The 20,403-nt window shown below is 47.8% G+C and overlaps 2 protein-coding genes across 3 annotated transcripts in view; both read right to left on the bottom strand.

Moving 5' to 3' along the window:
• LOC124479268 (zinc finger protein 658B-like) overlaps positions 1–20,403 on the bottom strand; it is a 375,953-nt gene that overhangs the window by 309,044 nt on the left and 46,506 nt on the right. The gene's annotated exons all lie outside the window — the stretch shown is intronic.
• On the bottom strand, positions 39–14,755 carry zmp:0000000896 (caspase recruitment domain-containing protein 11). 2 transcript variants are annotated; one of them, XM_047037896.1, is made up of 25 exons: positions 14,429–14,755; positions 13,930–14,052; positions 11,797–12,051; positions 11,253–11,390; positions 10,755–10,941; positions 10,366–10,504; positions 9,746–9,925; positions 9,271–9,390; positions 8,941–9,066; positions 8,642–8,812; positions 8,283–8,390; positions 5,206–5,242; positions 5,039–5,076; positions 4,590–4,678; positions 4,399–4,445; positions 3,957–4,077; positions 3,655–3,832; positions 2,642–2,765; positions 2,183–2,423; positions 1,972–2,035; positions 1,753–1,855; positions 1,455–1,613; positions 1,098–1,210; positions 894–1,009; positions 39–671 (listed from the first exon to the last, which is right to left on the bottom strand). In XM_047037896.1, the coding sequence occupies exons 2-25, from the start codon at positions 13,934–13,936 to the stop codon at positions 464–466; spliced, it is 3,069 nt and encodes a 1,022-aa protein (XP_046893852.1). In that variant the 5' UTR covers positions 13,937–14,052; positions 14,429–14,755; the 3' UTR covers positions 39–463. The 2 variants fall into 2 exon arrangements, with proteins under 2 accessions (XP_046893852.1, XP_046893851.1); XM_047037895.1 differs by having other exon boundaries at positions 13,930–14,755.

Raw genomic sequence — 20,403 nt, 5'->3', positions numbered from 1 at the left:
CAGTACATTCAATGTATTTACATATGGGTTATGTAAATAACAAGTCCGACTTTGGAAGCGATGTTGATCATTTTAATGTAAAAATTCAGTAGAAAAAACACAGCAGCCTGGAAGTTGTTTTATAAGACCATTTCTGTCATCATCAATTCATTGGTCAATCGATAAGATCCATGGATGATGCTTTCTCTCCAACTCAGATAAACCGTCTCGGTCGTCACTCGACTACTTATCTAACCTGTATCTCTATCTATTTTTCAAGCTCTCCCTGAACATCACTTGAGTCTCAAACTCAAACTGCATGTAAAACTACATGTAAAGCAGAAAACGGAAACATCTCCCTGAATAAAATTAACATTTACTATCGTAGTAGGAACCAAATGAAATGTATTTTTCCTGAAAGAATATATAACCATAACTATAAAAAAATACAGAAAAAACGTTGATAAATGCAACCGGATGCCATCTATTGCATCCTGTCCAGCTCGACCCAGACCAGCGCTCTCTGCTGGCTGTGGATGGCATTGCGTAAGGCAGACAGCAGCTCCTCGGTGCAGCTCCATGTGCTGGGCTCCAGGGTGTGGTACAGCAAGGGGAGGTTCTCCAGCTGCAGCTCCTCCGCCTGGCACACCTGTTCCATCACACCCTCCTCCCTATGACCCGACAACAACTTCCTGCCGAAGGTGGAAAACATTTGATGGGTTATAGCTTTTGTCCTGTAATCAAAATGGCACGTCTTGGATGACGAGCCTCTCCACCATGCAGGAGAGCTTTGAGAAGGGAAGACATGTTCTATTTCTTCAGACTGAGGAAGATGACAGTGGATTACAAACAGGTAAAGCGGGCCACGTCTTACAAACTCCGGAAGGATCACAGATGTATAAATGGAACCCTACCTCAGCTTCTTGTGTTTTTTGTTCTTGGGTCGGATGTGAATGACAATGGGGTAGACCCCCTGTCTCAGTAGACGCTCAACGCTGCCCAGACCCAGCTCCAACAGACAATGCTTATCCTGGCATTCACAAAGAAACCAGACGTCAGAACCGAGACAGAAGAAAAAAGACGTAAGTATGTGCGTGTGTTTCGTGCCCGAGCTTTACCTGGCTGATGACATCTTGAATCGACTGCAGCCGTATGCCCAGAGCCTGCTCTGGGCTGGAAGAGTCCAACAGGAAGACCTTCCTGTCGCGCCTGTCTAAGGCCGGGATGGGTTCTACAACAACCAGGGGACCGGGGATACCAGAGAGGATTCACAACCAGAGGACGACAGGAAGATGAAATAACAAGACATTTGCTGTATCTGACATGACCTACATCATGTCAGAAAACACTTGAGTGCGTGTGCGTGTGTGTGCGTGTGCGTGTGTGTGTGTATGTGCGTGTGTGTGTGTGCGTGTGTGTGTGTGCGTGTGTGTGTGTGTGTGTGAGTGTGTGTGTGTGTGCGTGTGCGTGTGTACCTGGTTGACAGGTGTTGAAGTCCAGCCCAGAATCTGCAGGCTGCAGCAGTCTCTCTATCAGGGCATGGGAGAGCAGAGAAGGAGAGAAGATGACGGGTCTTTTGGTTTTGACCTGCACAGGCTGGACCATACTGTAGGGGATCAGGTGGTCCTCATGACCTGAGACACACACACACAAATACAAGAACACACATGTTAACATATCAATTTCTAGCCCAATATACAATATATAAAAGACATCCAAAGATACAAATTAGATAATGATAGTGATTTGTTCACGATTGTCAGAGGGCCTTACGGTGGCTAAGGGTGTAGAGAACTTGGGGGGTTGAACCAATCCCACGACAGCTAGGGGATACAGCCTTGACCAATCGCACGCGCTCGGAGAACTTCTTGTATAACTACACAGAGGAATGGCGAAAAACAAGTTGTTTCTTTTTCCATATTCACTTTGAATGATCACTCACGGTTCATTTGAAGGGTGATATACGGAAACGGATTATATTTAGAGGAATACCTTCTTCTTGAAATCCTTCTGCAACGCCATGGTGCGTAGCCTCACCAGTAACAGCTGTTGAGCTCTGAGACAGACGGAGGGAAATGAGGAGAATTACCAAAACTGGCATGCATACATCGGTCGACCTAACGGACAGTTCTAAGAATTCAAGTGTTAATATATTAGTTTTGCACCACCCCTTCCCCTCCTCCACCCTGTTGGTCTACTGTACCTGTTGTAGTTGGGCATGGCGCCCGCCTGCAGGGCTTTGCCCGTCCGGGTCTCCACCAGCGAGCAGCGCCACTGGTACCTTCCGTTGTAGCGAGTGTCCGTCACGTGGATGATGTCATCACAGTGCACCCTCAGGCAGGGGGAGTCGCCATGGGAACCCAGATCCATGTTGACGCGTACATAGAATGAGTCAGCTCCCAGGAAGTTGGGAGAGGAGAGCTGGGTGCACAGCTTGGAGTAGGCTGAGGAGGGAAGGAGAGGAGGAGGTGGTCTCATAGAGTATTCTCTTTTCCCTTACACTCCCTTAGAACTGGACAGGCGCTACATCTTACAGACTTCAAGCGGTTTTCTGAAACAATGAAATGACAGCACTCCGACTTCATTTCCATCATCGCTTGGCCATTCGGTGGTTGTGAGTCCAGCTCAGCAGTGGGACATACAGGAGGAAGAAGAGGCTTACCTTCAGTGTTGAGCTGGTGTTTGAGTGAGGAGGGCTCTGCCCACCACTGCAGGGAGAAATGAGCCACCTCTCCTGTGCACTGTGCCAGCACCACGCTGCCCCCACCGAACAGCACCCGCTCCAGCTGGGAACAACAGAGTCACCAACACCCGAGTTCATGGACGTCACGTGGTTGGAAGAGCAGCCATGTTGTGGATCAAGTCGAATGGTGGAATAGGTAACCACGTCAGAGAGGAATGGGGTTTACGGTATCGCTACAGCGAGTCTCTGAACAAACTTGAAGCGATTCACTGTTGGGACCATAATCAAGCTCTTGATTATGCACAAGCTCTTCTCCTGCCTGGCACCCCAGTGGTGGAATCAACTCCCCACCTCCATCAGAGACACGGACTGTCTCTCCACCTTCAAGAGAAGGCTCAAGACGCACTTGTTCCGGGAGTACAATGGTACTTAGGAATGGTTTGCTGAATCCAACGCTAGTTTCCTCAAGGTTCACAATGACTCTTGCTTAGACTGTTGCTCTTGTTGGTTAGTGGTAGCTGATTTAAACTGTTGTATTCTTCTTTTTTTAGTTAATCCTATTTTTATTGCTTTCCTACAGGTACACCTGCACTTAGAGATCAATGTTGTGTAATTTTTAACTTGTTTAACTACATGCTCTTATGGTTTCTTCCCTTTAGCACTATTTTTTGGTTGTCCACAATATGTACTTCTTGTTTTTGACTACCCGCAATGCTGTGGGGCTATCTTGTTGTTATTATCAGTGACCTATGCACTTTGTGAAGCTCTCTCTTGGAAGTCGCTTTGGACAAAAGCGTCTGCTAAATGAATAAATGTAAATGTAATGTAAATAATGTTTTGGTCATTAAAGGTTGACAGCCTCTCATCTCATTTCCAACTTTGCTGGGCTTCTAACTTTGTCTCTATGTTCCACGGCACTTCCCACCGTGTCTATATCTACAGCCTCGACTGCTTGATGCACCTCTGCATGTCGTCAGTCACGTCTCTCTCACCTCCAGCAGCTCAGTCCCCTCCTTCAGACCACACGTCTCAGCAGTAGAGCCCGCCTTCACGCTACTGATGAAGATGCCCGTCTGGTTGCCCCCGACGATGGTGATGTCATCGGCCAGGCTGCATCGTCCCCGTTTGGGCGAGGTGGGGAGGCTAGGGGCTGGGGAGAGGAGCTCCACTCTGCGGGAGGGGGACGGTACACACACACACACGCAAACATCATCATGTTTCTTGTTGGCATACTGTACAATATCTCATACTTTTGGGACAGTTCTTAACAGCAGGGGAGGGGGCGGAGGCGTACCCCAGTTGGTTGGGGCTGGGTTTGTGAGGGGCGACAGGCGGCAGGTTGACCAGGTCAGGGGGGAAGAGGTGAGAGTTTAGAGAGCTGCAGGAGTCCCATAGGGATGGCTCATTCTGGTCTCCTGCGAACACAACACACAATGAGACACAACGTCCACACAACCACTCTTAAAACACAATGCACATGCACAAATTACACAAACTGTAAAGCTCTGACTCATCACTGTGAGTCCCTTGAAAAATTGATTCTTAATCTCAATGGGTCTCTCCTGGTTAAATAAAGGTTATAATAATACAATCAATGGCCGTACGTAATTCGGAAAAATTGGATTTACAAACGCTATAGCTCCAGGACCGGAATGAGCTCCTCTACACTGAAACATTATTTGAGGAACATTCTAGATGGAAAGCAGGCAGTGATCCTTGTTCTAATTGCACCACACCTGTGAGGTTCTCGTTTTCATCACTGCCCCAAGAGTCCAGGTCAAACCTGTCAGAGGATGACATCATGACAGATATGTCAAACACAACTGGTTTTTGAAGATTTACACGTATCGAGTTGCCTTGTGTGGACCTCAACTACTTACAGTAGGAAGAAGTATAGTGGTGTCACATTTTTACATGACCGACTTACTCAGTGTTGAATCGTCTGTTTATGGAGTTCACGCAGGGAGGGAAGGGGAAGGTGGAGAGTCGGTTGATATCCTTCTCACTGTCCTCGGTCTATCGACACATGCAGCGAGAAAGAGATCAATGCAGGACGCAGAATACAGAATACAATACGTAATATAACAAGAGGACAGTGGACAGTATTTAGAGAATAAATATTTGGATGGTGTAAGGATAAGAAAGTTCAGGTAGGCAGCCTGTCTTAGAAATGGGGGTTATGGTTTGCCTTCTAAATACTGCACAACACAAGACTCGTGAATTATTTAGCATCCCATTTTCCATAGCCACACATTGTTCAAAGAGCACACAGTGAGTCTGTGCCATGGCCAGAGAACTGAAGCATGTATATCAAAGGTAGATCAGCTTTGATTTTATTCATGGACGTTAAATGTAGAGTAAAACTGAAGGACTTACAGGTGTTAACAGATTCTCATCTGAGTTGGAGCGGGAACCTGCATGCAGACCAAATCCATATTTTGACATGGATTTAACACCAAACACACTTTGTTCTTAACAGTGTTTTATTTTGTTTTTTTTATTTGCACAACCCAACCAAGCCCCTGAAATGTAGCAAAGCTCACCTTCCGAATGTTCACTCTCTTGGCCTCTAGAGGGAGTCTGTGTCAACAGAAAAAAGAGACATGAAGGACAGATGACTGTCTAGCTAGCCTCTCCTTTCCTCCTTGGGGAATCTCCTTGCCTAACCCTGGTGGATAGGATTATCTACACAGCTGATACAAACCCAGCCATCAAGTGATCTCATGGGCAGAGGAGGGTTGCCGTTTTATTGAGAGATCCAGTACAAGCACCTACATGCTGATGGAACTTTCTCTGTCAACACTGTGAATCTCAGGGATAAACTCTGTTCACTCCATGCAGAGCATGTAGAGCCACGCTAATTATGACCTGGATTGTTGTTCTTGTACAACAATGAGAAGTCATTGCAACATCGGAAGAATGGCGTTACTTGGGGGGGGGGGGGATGTTGGTACATTAGAGGAGGGCTGCCAAGTCTCACCAAAAGTTCAGAGGCATTTTTTGTGGTTTGGGGCAGGGATGAAAATTGTTCCCCAACTTTGGGGGGGACGGCCCATTGCCATTTTCTCAAGGACAGTTCCTGGGGACACACACTAGAAGTTGTGCTGTAAAGATGAAGTTTAACTTAAAAATGCTTATTGTGTGTCTTTAATAAGCACAAGGCACAAATTCCTTAATAAGAATATTGAAATGATTCAGGGATCTACTGGGGGCGACGGCATAGGTTTGATTACAGCGTTGATATGGACATAAATTAGTAATGCGAGCGAGTGTGCATAAAAAAACATTTTTTGCATTAAAGCTAATATACACTTCACATCCTGATAGCAACTAATACATCTAAAGGTTTGACAGTAAAATAAAAAAATATCTGTTGACTGAAATAAACACAACCAATGATTTGAAGGGATACTTGTCTTGTCGGTCTACGAGTGTTCATGTGTTTTGGGCGAGTCGCTTTGAAGGGAGTTGGTGAGATGTTTTATTTTGGACTGAGTTATTTGGAACTCAAGCCAAAATTCCTACGTTCGCAAAACGTACCGATCCTCGCTTTAATTTGAGCAATCTGTGGGTGGCAAACACAACATTCAGCTCACAATAGCTCCTTTTAAACAGCCTGCTCAAGGCAGAAATGTTGCACCGTTGTAACTACAGTGCCCTCCAAAAGTATTGGAACAGTGAGGCCAATTCCTTTATTTTTGCTGTAGACTGAAAACATTTGGGCTTGACATCAAACGATGAATGTGAAACCAGAGATCAACGTTTCAGCTTTTATTTCCAGGTATTTACATCAGGATCTGATGCACAAATTAGAAAATATCACCTTTTTGTTCGAACCCACCCATTTGTCACGTGAGCAAAAGTATTGGAACATGTGACTGACAGGTGTGTTTTGTTGCCCAGGTGTGTCCTATTACATACATTATTCAATCAATAAATACCACTGAATGTCTACACTCAGGTTCAGATTGGGTAAGATAGGTTTTGTCTATGCAGACTGTATTCAGAGGTGAAAACAACATGAAAACCAGAGCGCTGTCTTTGGGTGAAAAACAAGCAATTGTGAGTCTTAGAGAAGATGGAAAATCAATCAGAGCCATTGCAGAAACATTGGCCATAGCCAGTACAACCATTTGGAATGTCCTGAAGAAGAAGAAAACTACTGGTGTACTAAGTAACAGACGTCGAACAGGTAGACCAAGGAAAACATCAGCAGTTGATGACAGAAACATTGTGAGAGCTGTAAAGAAAGACCCTAAAACAACTGTTAGTGAGATCAGCAACAACCTCCAGATGGCAGGAGTGAAGGTATCACTATCTACTGTTCGCAGAAGACTTCATGAACAAAAGTACAAGGGCTACACCAGAAGATGCAAACCACTCATTAGCAAGAAGAATAGGAAGGCCAGGCTGGAATTTGCCAAAAAGTACAGAGATGAACCTCAAAAATTCTGGGACAAAGTTTTATGGACTGATGAGACAAAGATTAACTTTTACCAAAGTGATGGAAAGGCTAAAGTTTGGAGAAAGAAAGGAACTGCTCATGATCCCAAACACACAAGCTCATCTGTGAAACACGGTGGAGGTAATGTCATGGCTTGGGCTTGCATGGCTTCTTCTGGGACGGGCTCATTAATCTTCATTGAGGATGTAACACATGATGGCAGCAGCAAAATGAACTCGGAAGTCTACAGAAACATTTTGTCTGCCAATTTAAGGAAAGATGCAACCAAACTGATTGGCAGAGCCTTCATCATGCAGCAAGATAACGACCCAAAACACACTGCCAAAACAACAAAGGAGTTCATCAGGGGCAAGAAATGAAAGGTATTAGACTGGCCAAGTCAATCTCCAGACTTAAACCCTATAGAGCATGCATTTTACCTGCTTAAGAGGAGACTGAAGGGAGGAACCCCACAAAACAAACAACAACTGAAAGCGGCTGCAGTGAAAGCCTGGGAAAGCATCAAAAAGGAAGAATGCAAAAGTTTGGTGACGTCAATGGGTCACAGACTTGCTGCAGTTATTGAAAGCAAAGGATTTGCAACTAAATATTAAGTCTTATTCACTTAAATATGTTTTAAGTATATCTGTTCCAATACTTTTGATCACATGACAAATGGGTGGATTCAAACAAAATGTGATATTTTCTTAGTTGTGCATCAGATCCTGATGTAAATACCTGGAAATAAAAGCTGAAACGTTGATCTCTGGTCTCACGTTCATTATTTGATGTCAAGCCCAAATGTTTTCAGTCTACAGCAAAAATAAAGGAATTCGCCTCACTGTTCCAATACTTTTGGAGGGCACTGTATGTTGCACGCGAGCGTTCACAGTGCATGCAGAGAGGATCTCCCGGAACGCGAGGACGAGTGAGGAAATGTATACGTCTAAAAAGAAAGGAAGAAGCGATTTAACTTTGGGGGTGGGGGGATTCTCAGTGTGAGAAATAAGATGGTGAGGTGTGTGAACTGGTTCAAGTGCGCAAGTCTCACTGTCAGAGCGTGAGACTTGGCAGCTGTGGTTCGAGCATATGAGCACATCGTGGTGTTGTTGGAACACGCTGCTTAGTATGACGATGACGAGGGTGATAATGATGACAGGGGGGGGGGAACCACACCTTGCGAAGCAGCAGGTTGCCGTTGGGCTGAGGGTTGAAGCCCGTGTTCAGGCCCTGAGAGCAGCAGGGGCCGTAGCACTGCTCCTCACTGCAGAGAGACAGGTGGGACTGGGGGGAGGGGGGCAAGGAGGGAGGGGGGCATGGAGGGAGGGGGGCATAGAGTGAGAAAGGAGGAGGGAGGGATCAGAGAGGACAACACAGGCCTTCACATGAGACAGGTACACGGATTGAATAGATGTGTAGTTTCTGTTAGCATGTTCAGACAGACTGCTGGAAGACTCATGCGTGAGTAAATTGACAGGGAGAGAAAGAGAGGCTGAGTGACAGTTTGTTGTTTTGTCCGTCCACGTCCTACTCACACAGTCCAGACAGGGGGCGCTCTGCTCCCTGCTCTTCTCCCTCTCTCTCTCCAGCTCTCTCTGTTGCTGCTCCGCGTTGGCCTCCAGTTCAGCGATTCGTTTACGCAGACGATTCTTGTCCAATAGGCAGTCAGTAAACTCCAACTGCAGGCTGTCTCGACTGCGTAGTGCCTAACGGGGATGGAGACGATTCACAGTCCTGAATGAGCCTAAGCTTCGGCAGGCGTTTCGTCATCATACCCCTTGACCCCTCTGCGATGCGATCACTGCGGGTGATCTCCCCGACTTCTCCACCACACCTGGTCTCTCTCCTTCTCCAGCTCCACGACCTGGTTGAAGTAGGACATGCTCCTCTTCTGCTCCGTCTCCCAGTCCAGCTGGAGGGTCCTCACTTTCAGCTGCAGCTGCTCACACTGGGATTCCAGCTACACAACAACAGCAACAACAAAAATCACAGAACCGTCAACAACAGCACAACAGGGCTAGGGTCAGTCCATTTCGTGACGTTTTGTCACTAGCCTACGACTGAAAGGAGCTAAAGAATCCCTCTGACATAACAGGAAGAATACTGGAACGGAACAGAACTTTTTCAGGCTAGCTGGCGGCTAACGCTGGACCCGTTTCCTCACCTTGTCCCTGTGTTCCTCCGCGTCCTCCAGCTCCTCCTGCAGTCTGGAGATGGTACCGCACAGCTCGTGTCTCTGCTCGGCGGCCTCCCTGCGGTCCTGGTGCACGATGTCCATCAGAGCCTGGGCCCACGGAAACAAAATGCAGGGTAACAGAGGTGGTTCAGGGAGAAGTGCTGAGGCCTGAGACTGCAGGTCCGTCTTTGGCTTTAGCTCGGCATACTTGAGTCCCCAGTCTGGTAGTAGTCAGTCACCGAGTTAGACCTACGGCGACAGCAGCTGTGGTATTTCGGGGAGTTTCAGAAGCGGAAGAGGAACCGAGCAAAAAACAATCGACGTCAGGGAAGGAACTAGGTAACCATACAGAGAAGGTAATTTCTACCTCGTGAATATATTGACGTGGGTAGAAAGGCTTATATGGACACTTACATGCTAACTTAATGATGCATTGTTCATCCTGCGGGCGAGGGGAGCTCACCTGTGTTTGAGTGTGACCCCCCTTCTGGGTGGTTTTAAGCTGCAACGGCTTCTCCGGGACGGGGGGAGCGCTCCTCACACAGTCGCCCACCCTGCTGTTCCTCTTGACCGACCCTGGGGAGACCATGTCACTGCTCGTCTGATTCTCCGCCTCCATCAGCCTGCTGTTCAGCTGCTCCACCTGCGCATTCGGATACAGTTAGCCCGACACGGTGGAATTCACAGCAGGGCGGGGAAGCCAATTTCAGTTCGGTAATGGGTCAGAAGTTGACTCATGACTGGTTCATACTGGCTCGTCTAATTACATGCTCATAAAACATCGGTAGACAGTAATTAAGCCTGTGTTGCCGTACTACATTGCACCTTTTGAAAAAAGTTTTCTATTCTAGGGAATATTCGTGTAAAAGGCTGAACGACAAGTTTCAACAGCCTCACACTTCGATCGCATCTCTTCACCTCTCTACACATTCCTCTGGCAGCTGTTTGCCAAGATAATGGCTCCCGCTTCCTCCTTCATCTCCTCTCCCTGCTTGTCTCAGCGGCTTTCTCCCTCTCCCCCACCCCCTCCATCCACCCCACCGCCTCCCTCTCCCACCAGTGTCTCCCTCTCCTCTCCTCTACCTGAGCCAGCAGCTCCTTCTCGCGTGCGGAAGCCTTGCCCTGCTCCTCCAGGGAACGGGAGTACTTCATGGCCTGCTCCAGGTGCCTGTCCTTCAGCCTGCTAAGCTCCCTGCTCCCCGCCTCCCAGTCCTGACGCAGCCTGGATGGTATATCACACACACACGCACACACATACACACACAACCATACACACACACACCCATGCAGACACACCCACATACACACCCACACATGCACACACACACACACCCATACATACCCACACACATGTACACATCCATACAGAAATCCACACACAAACAAGGTTGAAGTCCACTTCTTGGCCTCATACTCAACATGCGTTGAAAAAAACCAACGGCATGTGAATGTTTTTGCCGCTGCGTCGTCACCTCTCCAGCTGCAGGCGGTCGTGGCGGAGCTCCTGGGCCTTGCGCTCGGCCCGGCTGCGCTCCTCCTCGGCCACGCGGCAGCGCTGGGACAGGCGGCGCTCGCACAGGCGGCTGCCCCTCAGCTGCTCCCTCAGCTTGTTGACCTCCAGCAGCAGGAACTGGGTCAGGCCCTGCGGACCCTCCTCGTCTGGGGGACAAACACACGTCACGCTCCTTCCGCCGTGGGTGGAGACGTCCAGACGGACGACGGGCGTGCAGACCGAGCGATACTGTGTGCCCTTCGCGTCCTGTGTTGTTTGCGGTGTCCCCCGTCATGTGATGTGCCCTGTATGTATGTGTTGTGAAGTTGTGTTTGAGGCGCCTGTTGATGATGGTCATGTTTTGACTGGGATATTTCTGTGAGTGATGGAGAAGGTTGGGTCCTGTCGGATAGAGGAGGATGGGGAGAACCCATGGTGCTGGGAGGGGGTAGGAGGGGTGTGGAGGCTTGGGGCCTACCCAGCATGATGGAGCAGCGGTGGGTGGGCATCTCTCCAGTCAGATGGGTGTACTGGTCTGGGTGGTAGAACTCCAGAGACTCCATGAAGGCCTGTAGACCCCGCTGGCCTCGCCCCCGCAGGATGTCAATCAAGCGGCCTGAGGAGAGATGGGAGTGCATGCTGAGTGAAGATACGAAGACATGGTGGAGAGATGAATGAGCACCGACACCCGCACTGCTATCCTGCAGGCGAGGCCTGATAAAGCACCTGGTATGTATGACCTCATTCTGTCTACTATTGCATCATCAGCCTCTCCTTGGTGGGTTTCCCCTCAGTTTCTGTCTGCCGACCCCTTTCTCTTCTGCCTCCCCTTTACTTTGCTCCTCTTCCTTTTGATCTCTCTGGCTCTTTCTACCGTTCCCACCCTCTATCATTCTCTCACTGTCTGTCTCACTCACTCACTAACTCAGCCACACACCTGTTCCATCCTTTCCTGTTGTCAATCTTTCCCCCCCCCCTTATCACTCACTCCCCCCTTCCCGAACCCCCCCCCTCCCTCTCACCGGCCTTGCTGATACGCAGGGGGTACTGGGTGGAGTTGAGGACCTCGTCCTCGTCCTGTTCGTCCATCACTTTGCACTGGCGCAGGTAGGGCGTGAGCTTGGCCGGGTTGAGGAGACGGGTCAGCTTGTGCCTCACGCCCTCCACCCGGTCCCACAGCTCCTCGCAGCGCTCCTCCGACCAGGGGAACGTGGGGCGACCCTCCTCCTCGCCCTCCTCCTCGCCCGCGTCGTAGTCCGTCGCCCAGATTTGGATGCCTGGGGAGGGGGCGGACGGCACATCCGTCAGTGCCGGTTGACGCACGCGTCCACGCAGTGGCGTGAGACCACGGGATACTGTGCCGCGACATGCGAGGGCCGCGGCTTTAGGTTTCGTTGTTGCTAGGGGCAGCAAGGAATGCGACCCTCGGGAAGCAGGACGGGGAGGACGGTGGACGTGTGGTGAGCACGGTACGTGTTCAGTTTCATTTCATCTTGTCACATCCGGGTTTTTTTTCGAACCCTCGTCCTAACCCCAATCCTAACCTCTGTCGGTGCGTTAGATGGGAAGACGTGTGCTTCCACATTCTGCGGAACCTGCTGAAAGGCATGACGTAGAAAACAAGGTTGGACGTGCAGTGTTTGCTGCAGATAGTTGGGAGTCAGATGTACTGCCTGGGCTCCAGGGAATACTGAATACTGGCCTTCGGGTTAGCACTCACTATGAGGCGGTGTGATGTATGGACTGTGGGTCAAGAGATGTCTTATGTACACTACACAGGACCTGCTGACAGAACCTACACAGGATGCCTCAACAGTTTTTTGATTCATTTGCTCTCCGTGGTACGAGGTGACTGTGAAGGGGTGGTTAAGCTCAAACACTCATAAAGCATAAAGGGGAGGACACCAGTACAGCGCTCACATTATGCCTCATGACCCAAGAATGCAAACACTTGTGTGAATCATTTCACAGTCCTAAACACGCAAGGAGCCCAGACAAAAACCTACTGCAGAGAACTTGGGGGGGGGGGGGGCACGATATAATATTTTGATTGTACTGAAATATTTAAGATGTTTAGTAATTATACCAAATAATATTTGAGATATTATCTCATGTGGGAACAATTTTGTTTAATATCTAAAACATGATCAAATCTGAATACCAAGGGCTTCTTGAAGTAGACTGTAGTCTTGAAGTACTGCACCACGAAACCCAGATTATTACAAGCTAATGGGTGAGAAATACAGTACTTAAGACCAGACTTACTGCTGAGATAAGGAACTAAGAACTGTAGGCTACCTCTTTGTTTGCACTACTAATTAACTTGACCAGCCTTTTAGCAAGTGGACTGACTTGGTTAAACATCTCCCCACCAGGAACCTTTCAAATGTAAAGTGTTAGGCCTACGTTTGAAGGAACTTGAGGTCAGCACTGATAAAGAATCAAGGAGTGGAACGGCTTTGAATTAAGTTGTACTGCAGTCCAGTCCGGCTATATTTCCATCTTAACTCTATTTCCAGTCCCACATAAGTAGAGATGTTTGTGCCTAACTCCTATAAAGTACTCGACAAGTCGGTTGTTAATATGTTTCTCGGTATTACGATGTAACTAGAAATCCCAGCAGCTATTCTGTTGCCTGTCCAATTCGCTCACGTTAACGGTTTAATCTGAAACGTAATTTAAAACGTTAAGACCTATTTGTTTGAGCATGCCATTACCATTTAGAAATACGCCATTTTTATAATAAATTGTAACGAAACATGATTTCATTAGGTACATTTTTAGGCAGCAAATTGACACTGCAACTCCATCTGCTTGGCCGCCAGTGTTGTTCGGTAAGGTAAGGTATTACAGGCAGGTTAGGACAGGTTCACCTGCTAAGGAATCTGAGTCTCCCAGTAGACTAACATATTGACACATTAGCGTATCAAACATACGGTCTACCCTACAAAACACGTTATCGAGTTGATAGTAATGATCTTAGTTACTCATGTGCTAGAGACTGCCTTGCCCACTGTATCACCGACATAAAGTCCTGAAATTCCAGTCACACTGTGGCAAAGTTGGTTCCTTTTATATACATATTTTAAAAAATGTATTAAAGAAAAGCATGCTTAACAGTTTACATAGGCTAATGCATAATTTAGGCCACTTACCACTCATTTTCAGTGACAAAACGAACTGCAATGTATAGACTCCTCAGACCAGGTTGACTCTTCTCGTGGTCATTTTAAAGTCCCAAGTCCAAGTCGGTGAGAAGATGTTTGCCTTCCTTTCTGCTGTAGTTCGGGGGGGGGGGGGGGGGGGGGGGGGGGGGGGGGGTTACCTGGGACAACTTGTCGCACTTTTCTCTGAGTCACACCACCCGTCTATACTCAACTCAACATCCAAGCGTTATGTCCTTCTCAACCAATCAGCTTTCAGCAATTATTCACAAGCAACCAGATGTATAGATCACATCATGTTAGACACAGAAATTATGTTAACAGAAAGTCTACATGACTGCTACAGGTGCCACTATTCCGACGTCAACACAGTAGGCTAGTAGGCCTAAATTCTAAACTCTTCTAAACACATTTATCCGTTAGCCATTCACAAGTGCTCAAACAGCCATGCAAGGAATTAAGCTAGATAAGACATTATGAGACTACCTACTGATATTTTACAAGCGTTTACAATGAGATACGCCCATTTACACGCAGACTTGCCCGATTCCCGTGTCTTCTTCTGTTTGCCTTGCAGCTGTCCACAAGGTGGGGCAATCCACCCACCGGCCCACTGGCAAAGCGGCCCACTTTAATGAAGTCCCAATTGAATTTCAATTGGAATATCCCAACACGGACTGATTTTCTAAGAACAAGAAACGTTTTTCGGTCGAGTTTCGTCTGATCTGTTTAATTACAGCTTATTGTCGAAGCACTCCCCTGCAGTGAGTATGACTCACCATGTTACACGCGAATCCCTGACTCACAATACAAACTAAGGCAGGTTACCATAAACCCCACTATAAAAACAGTTGGAGGGCAGCTTCGTCATTACACAATGAGAACACATTATCTCTTCAATGAGCTCATTACAACGCCATTGGACAATGTTTCCTTTATCATTTATTTTGTATTTTCATGGGGGCCCTGCTTTCTTTTAGCAATGACTTTGGGGTATTTCTGACAAATATAATATATTGAGTTGATATATAGCCTAGTTGTATATTCAGACAAGTATATGAATTACAAGACACACATTATCATGGCAACTACTGTCAGACAGATCACACTATTATAATGCCCCAAAGACAAAGTCTTTCACTATCAGAAAATGTTCACTCTGTATGCAAGTATAGTCTGGCAAAAGAAAAAAACTATTTTTTAAACCAAGAGAATGTGTCTCTCATTTACAGTGCAGAGTGAGACAGGAAATATGGGGTGCCCAGCAGGTCGACGTGTCTGTTCTCTCGGCACACCGACAGGAAATGTCCGACTACCCCGGTACCCTGGGCCTCCCCTGAATAAACAAACTGTCTAGCTGCACAGAAGCAGATACAGCTACAGTGTACCCCAGTCTCCCGCCAACCAAGCCCAACAGTCAACCATTTGGCCAAAAGTAAAACGTTTCTGACCGAGCAAGGAGTAGGGCGATGTCTTCTCTCAATGCTCAGGGTGCCGCAGAACAATAGACACTCATATCATCCTCAAATAAATCTTTGATTTTGTCAGCTCTCTATGTGTGGTTCTGTGTAGCGGCACATATAGCTGGCTGTCCAAGACAGAAATAGTCATAAGAAACAACTGTTGTATTGATTGTATCAAGCTCTGTCTCTCTTTTCTGTGTCCTCTTCTCTGTTTCCCCTCTCAACAAAATCCTCCGACACCACCGTCCAGGCCTGGAGGAACAGGCCTCGTTCTTGTCGTTTCTGAGGTGACAGAGAGACAGAGAGGGCATTGACAACTGCTCCAGGCCCGAGGCAGCGCTGCTGTTGAGGAATGTGTCATTCCAACACAACAGATTAAAATATGATGACAGAGCACAGAACAGCACAGAACAGCACAGAACAGCACACAACAGCACAACAGCACAGAATAGCACAACACAGAATCAAAGCATGGTACTTACACAACAAATCACATCAGCACAACCCTGTCCCCTCATCCATTTTCACTCAGCTGACACGTTCAGCCCCATTTCTTGGTCAGGCCGAGCAGCTTCACGGGACCAGGAGAATCACCGCTTTGTCCCCAGAGAAGAATGTGTCTTTTCTCTTCTCTTTTTTTTAGGAAAACAAGGACTGTGAAATAGGGATTAGGGGTGTGAGACGATGAGACAGATTTAAAACCTTCTCCCTCATTTGTTGACCATTTGCATGCGGCGGACTGGAACACAAGTGCGCTTTAATGATGGGCCAAAAGTCCAACACTTGTTGTTCACTGGTTCAAGGTCTTTGCTGAAGCTTGGGCTGATCCACGTTCGTGTTTGTTGACATAGAATTCTGATGAAAAGCTATACGGTATAGGAGCTCTGTACTGTTCCTTCTCTCATAATAAATCTGCAGTCATTTCTATCTCTGAAACAACACTGTAACGTGAGAGTGTTCCAAATACATTGTGGATTTAAGATCATACGATTTTGTGTTTCAGAATCGGGATCAACGCTGAAGATGCAACAACAGCAGGAAGAACGCAGAGGGTCTCAGAGAGTGAGGGGGAGGAAAGTTCATGTTTTAAAAACAAACAGGGAGGAAAAACAAAGCGGGAGTGAAAAATATGATGCAGCTCTGAAAGGATCACACACACTGGCCCCTTCCGAGGGGTTCAGGAGTCCTTCAAAGTACCCCTGGAACCCACTGGAGTCACATGTAGTACCCCTGGCCATGGAACCCACTGGAGTCACATGTAGTACCCCTGGCCATGGAACCCACTGGAGTCACAAGTAATACCCCTGGCCATGGAACCCACTGGAGTCACATGTAGTACCCCTGGCCATGGAACCCACTGGAGTCACATGTAGTACCCCTGGCCATGGAACCCACTGGAGTCACAAGTAATACCCCTGGCCATGGAACCCACTGGAGTCACATGTAGTACCCCTGGCCATGGAACCCACTGGAGTCACATGTAGTACCCCTGGCCATGGAACCCACTGGAGTCACATGTAGTACCCCTGGCCATGGAACCCACTGGAGTCACATGTAGTACCCCTGGCCATGGAACCCACTGGAGTCACATGTAGTACCCCTGGCCATGGAACCCACTGGAGTCACATGTAGTACCCCTGGCCATGGAACCCACTGGAGTCACATGTAGTACCCCTGGCCATGGAACCCACTGGAGTCACATGTAGTACCCCTGGCCATGGAACCCACTGGAGTCACATGTAGTACCCCTGGCCATGGAACCCACTGGAGTCACATGTAGTACCCCTGGCCATGGAACCCACTGGAGTCACATGTAGTACCCCTAGCCATGGAACCCACTGGAGTCACATGTAGTACCCCTGGCCATGGAACCCACTGGAGTCACATGTAGTACCCCTGGCCATGGAACCCACTGGAGTCACATGTAGTACCCCTGGCCATGGAACCCACTGGAGTCACATGTAGTACCCCTGGCCATGGAACCCACTGGAGTCACATGTAGTACCCCTGGCCATGGAACCCACTGGAGTCACATGTAGTACCCCTGGCCATGGAACCCACTGGAGTCACATGTAGTTTTAAACCAGTGAGAGAGATAGTCATATATTTGAGAGATATTTGATATGTGGAAGCTGATCAAAGCGGATCAGGAAAAGGGCCCCTTGTTCGGTGTCTCTCGTGTTGGTCGGTCGGCTCAGTCAAATGAACACACTCAGATCACCTGTTGAGTTCATCTGGGATACATGGGAGCTGGATCTCTGTCTGTGTCCCCCCCCCCCCCTCCCCCCCAAGCTCCAGATATCCTGGAGCCTCACAGGCTGCTGGTCTGAAAGACACGCCACCCGCACCTCCGCTGTAGCAGGAAAGAAAACAGGAAAAGGAGAAGTGTTCCTCAAATCTGCCCAGTCTAGGTTTCCTGAAGTTCTAGATCTAATGTGAGATGAGGGGCAGGTAAAGAAAAAACAAAGGCCTGTGAATTTGCTTTCGTGAATGTGTCTTATATTTCCATGCTCCCTGGGTGATACTGGTAACGACAATCCGAGATTGTTCAATATTCGACTTTAGTCCTATTTGTTGTGCAACTCCGTTCTGGTCCATTTGTCTTAAAGACGACGGGCCAGTCGGGCTGTGGGGAAACAGGATGTTTGCAGACGGATTGACTGTGTCACTGCTGCTTTGCTGCACTTTGTCAACAGATGCTCAGTCAGCACTGTAACACATCATGCAGTGTTCACTCCACGTTCTGGGCAGCCAGAAGGAATCTCAGTAGGGAGTGTTTGAAAGCTGTGGGTCAGGAGAATGGATCTATCAATGACAGGAAAGTCATTTCGAAAAGAGTCTGTCTGTCTGAGACCATTGAAATGCTCCCAGTTGCTCAATGGACCTGGCTTCGAATCAGCAACTCGATGTTGGCCTACCAGTGGTGAAAAGAATCAATAAGAAGATAATGCCCTTGGACCCTGTGGTGTCCAATCACTGCTGTGGACCATTTATCATTGTCCTCAACTGTCCGCAACAGCTGCTAATCATATTGACACTTGGGATAGCAGTTGTGTAACTTTTTTGCAGGGTCACTAGTGAGACTTAAAGTTGAGGGCAATTTTCAAAAAGCAAGCAGTACCAGTCAAGCCAAGTCTGTGGTGTTTTGTAGATCTAGTGAACATTCCAGAACACTCTTTCTCTCCCGACCACGGGACACTATACAAGGATCTGGGCACGGAGCCGCGGGCACCACGGAGCCCAGCCCAACCGCATTCACAGAGCTGTGTTTTCCACCCGGCCCCGTCGAGGCCACCGCAGGACGCGCACACTAACGGAGGGCCCAGTAAAAACGGCATATTAGCATTAGCGGTCTGGTTGGCATGGCAAGAACGTCTGTGGAATGCTCAAGGCTTTCTGTCTGACACTGTCGTGGATTCTAAAGGCAGGAAAACACCTCCCCAGAAGACGCTTTCTGTCCCTCCTTCTTGTCCTCTCTCTCTTCTCTATTCCTCGCTCTATCTCTCTCTGCCCCGCCACCCCCCCGCCCCCCTCTGGCCTACTCCTTTCTCTCCCACACAAACAAGCCTAACAACATCCATGTCATTGTGACGCTCACACCTTACTCGCTCCGTTGTCTTCCAAAATAGTATGGTTCCAGTTGACATGAGAATTACAGGGTGTGTGACATAACTATCTAAATGAGAGGCCCTACCACACATATGAACTGCATGCACAGACAGCTTCCTTGACCACCACTAATTCAGACTTACAAAGCAGGGTTTGCACAAAAAAAAAGACTTGTTTAACCACATGTTAAATGTTGTGTTGGATGTATTTAGACGTTCAAGCAAAGCACACAAACAGAAATGGAGAGCAAGACCAAGATAGCCACAGACCGTGAGCAAACGCTTTCATTCTTTGATTGTGTGGACTTCCTGTTAAGGAATGCATGTAGTTAAATGCACTCAGAGTACTATTAAACTTGAGGGTTGCTAACCCCGAAAAATGCTCTATTAGTCTATGTGTGTGTGCATGTGGGATCCGTGTGTATGTGTGGGGGGTGTGGGAGTGTGTGTGTGTGTATTTAAGATTCCAGACATAGAGATGGCTCCCAAAGGTCGTGACCCTCTGTAACAGGTCAACAGTTAGAGGTCCCACCGGGGCATTTTACACAGCTTCTGATGGCTCCATGTCTCCCCATAAGTACTGTCTCTCAGGGGGAGGATAACAATGGAGAAGAGGACAGCATTGTCATGACAGGATATGTTTTCATTGGGTGTAAATATAGCAGTAATTCAAATGACAGAACCATTTCGAAGAATGAACAAAGACGATTCGAGTGAAACAGAGTACTCTGTTTCCAACTTTACCTGAATGTTTACATACTAACAAACTTCCCGAGTATTTATTTGTTTATCCTCACCAACTGAGGATCTGTTTGCGAGAGTGCACAATGTCTCTGGCGAGTGTGTGATGTGTGTGTCTATGAACACAACAGTCTGTTTCTGTCAGGCAAGTCTGGCCGTCCATCACACACGAAAAGGGGCTCAGGGGATTAAAGCTTGACTCACTCACGACTCAAACTGACTGAGAGTCTCTACTACTGCATGATCATGACCACTCGGTTCACTGTGGTTTCCCTGACCCTGATTAACTCTCTGTTTCTCCTCTTATCATCTCATCTGTGACTCATGCTGGTTGGTACGGAACCCTAGTATCTGTTCTGTGAATGGGTATCAAACTTCTCACACCAAACCCCCTCAGTGAACGCTCCTTCCAATGAACTCCTCCATTCCAATGAGCAGTGTTCAGGGGAAATTCTGGGACCTTACATTACATTCAGTTCAGAAACTGGGTGTAGGTTCAGGTGGTCTAGAAATGATCACTACACCCATCATTTTATGATTTATGACAGGACTAAACCTAAATTTCCTTGCAAAACGAGTCGAGCAGAACCAACGGAAAATGATGGGAGTGGAAGGTTTCACAGGATACCTTGAGGGCCTGATATGGCCGAGGC

This window comes from Hypomesus transpacificus, chromosome 17 (assembly GCF_021917145.1).
Source record: "Hypomesus transpacificus isolate Combined female chromosome 17, fHypTra1, whole genome shotgun sequence".
NCBI lineage: Eukaryota > Metazoa > Chordata > Actinopteri > Osmeriformes > Osmeridae > Hypomesus > Hypomesus transpacificus.
Note: the sequence above shows the minus strand (reverse complement) of the source record. Positions and strands in the feature narration are given on the sequence as shown.

Excerpts from the sequence above, each read along its gene's own strand:
- zmp:0000000896 (XM_047037895.1), bottom strand. Across the intron at positions 8,391-8,641 it reads GCGCCCCCTGTCTGGACTGT|TCCCACCTGTCTCTCTGCAG; the intron begins GTGAGTAGGACG and ends CCCTCCCCCCAG. Across the intron at positions 672-893 it reads AAAAAACACAAGAAGCTGAG|GAAGTTGTTGTCGGGTCATA; the intron begins GTAGGGTTCCAT and ends CACCTTCGGCAG.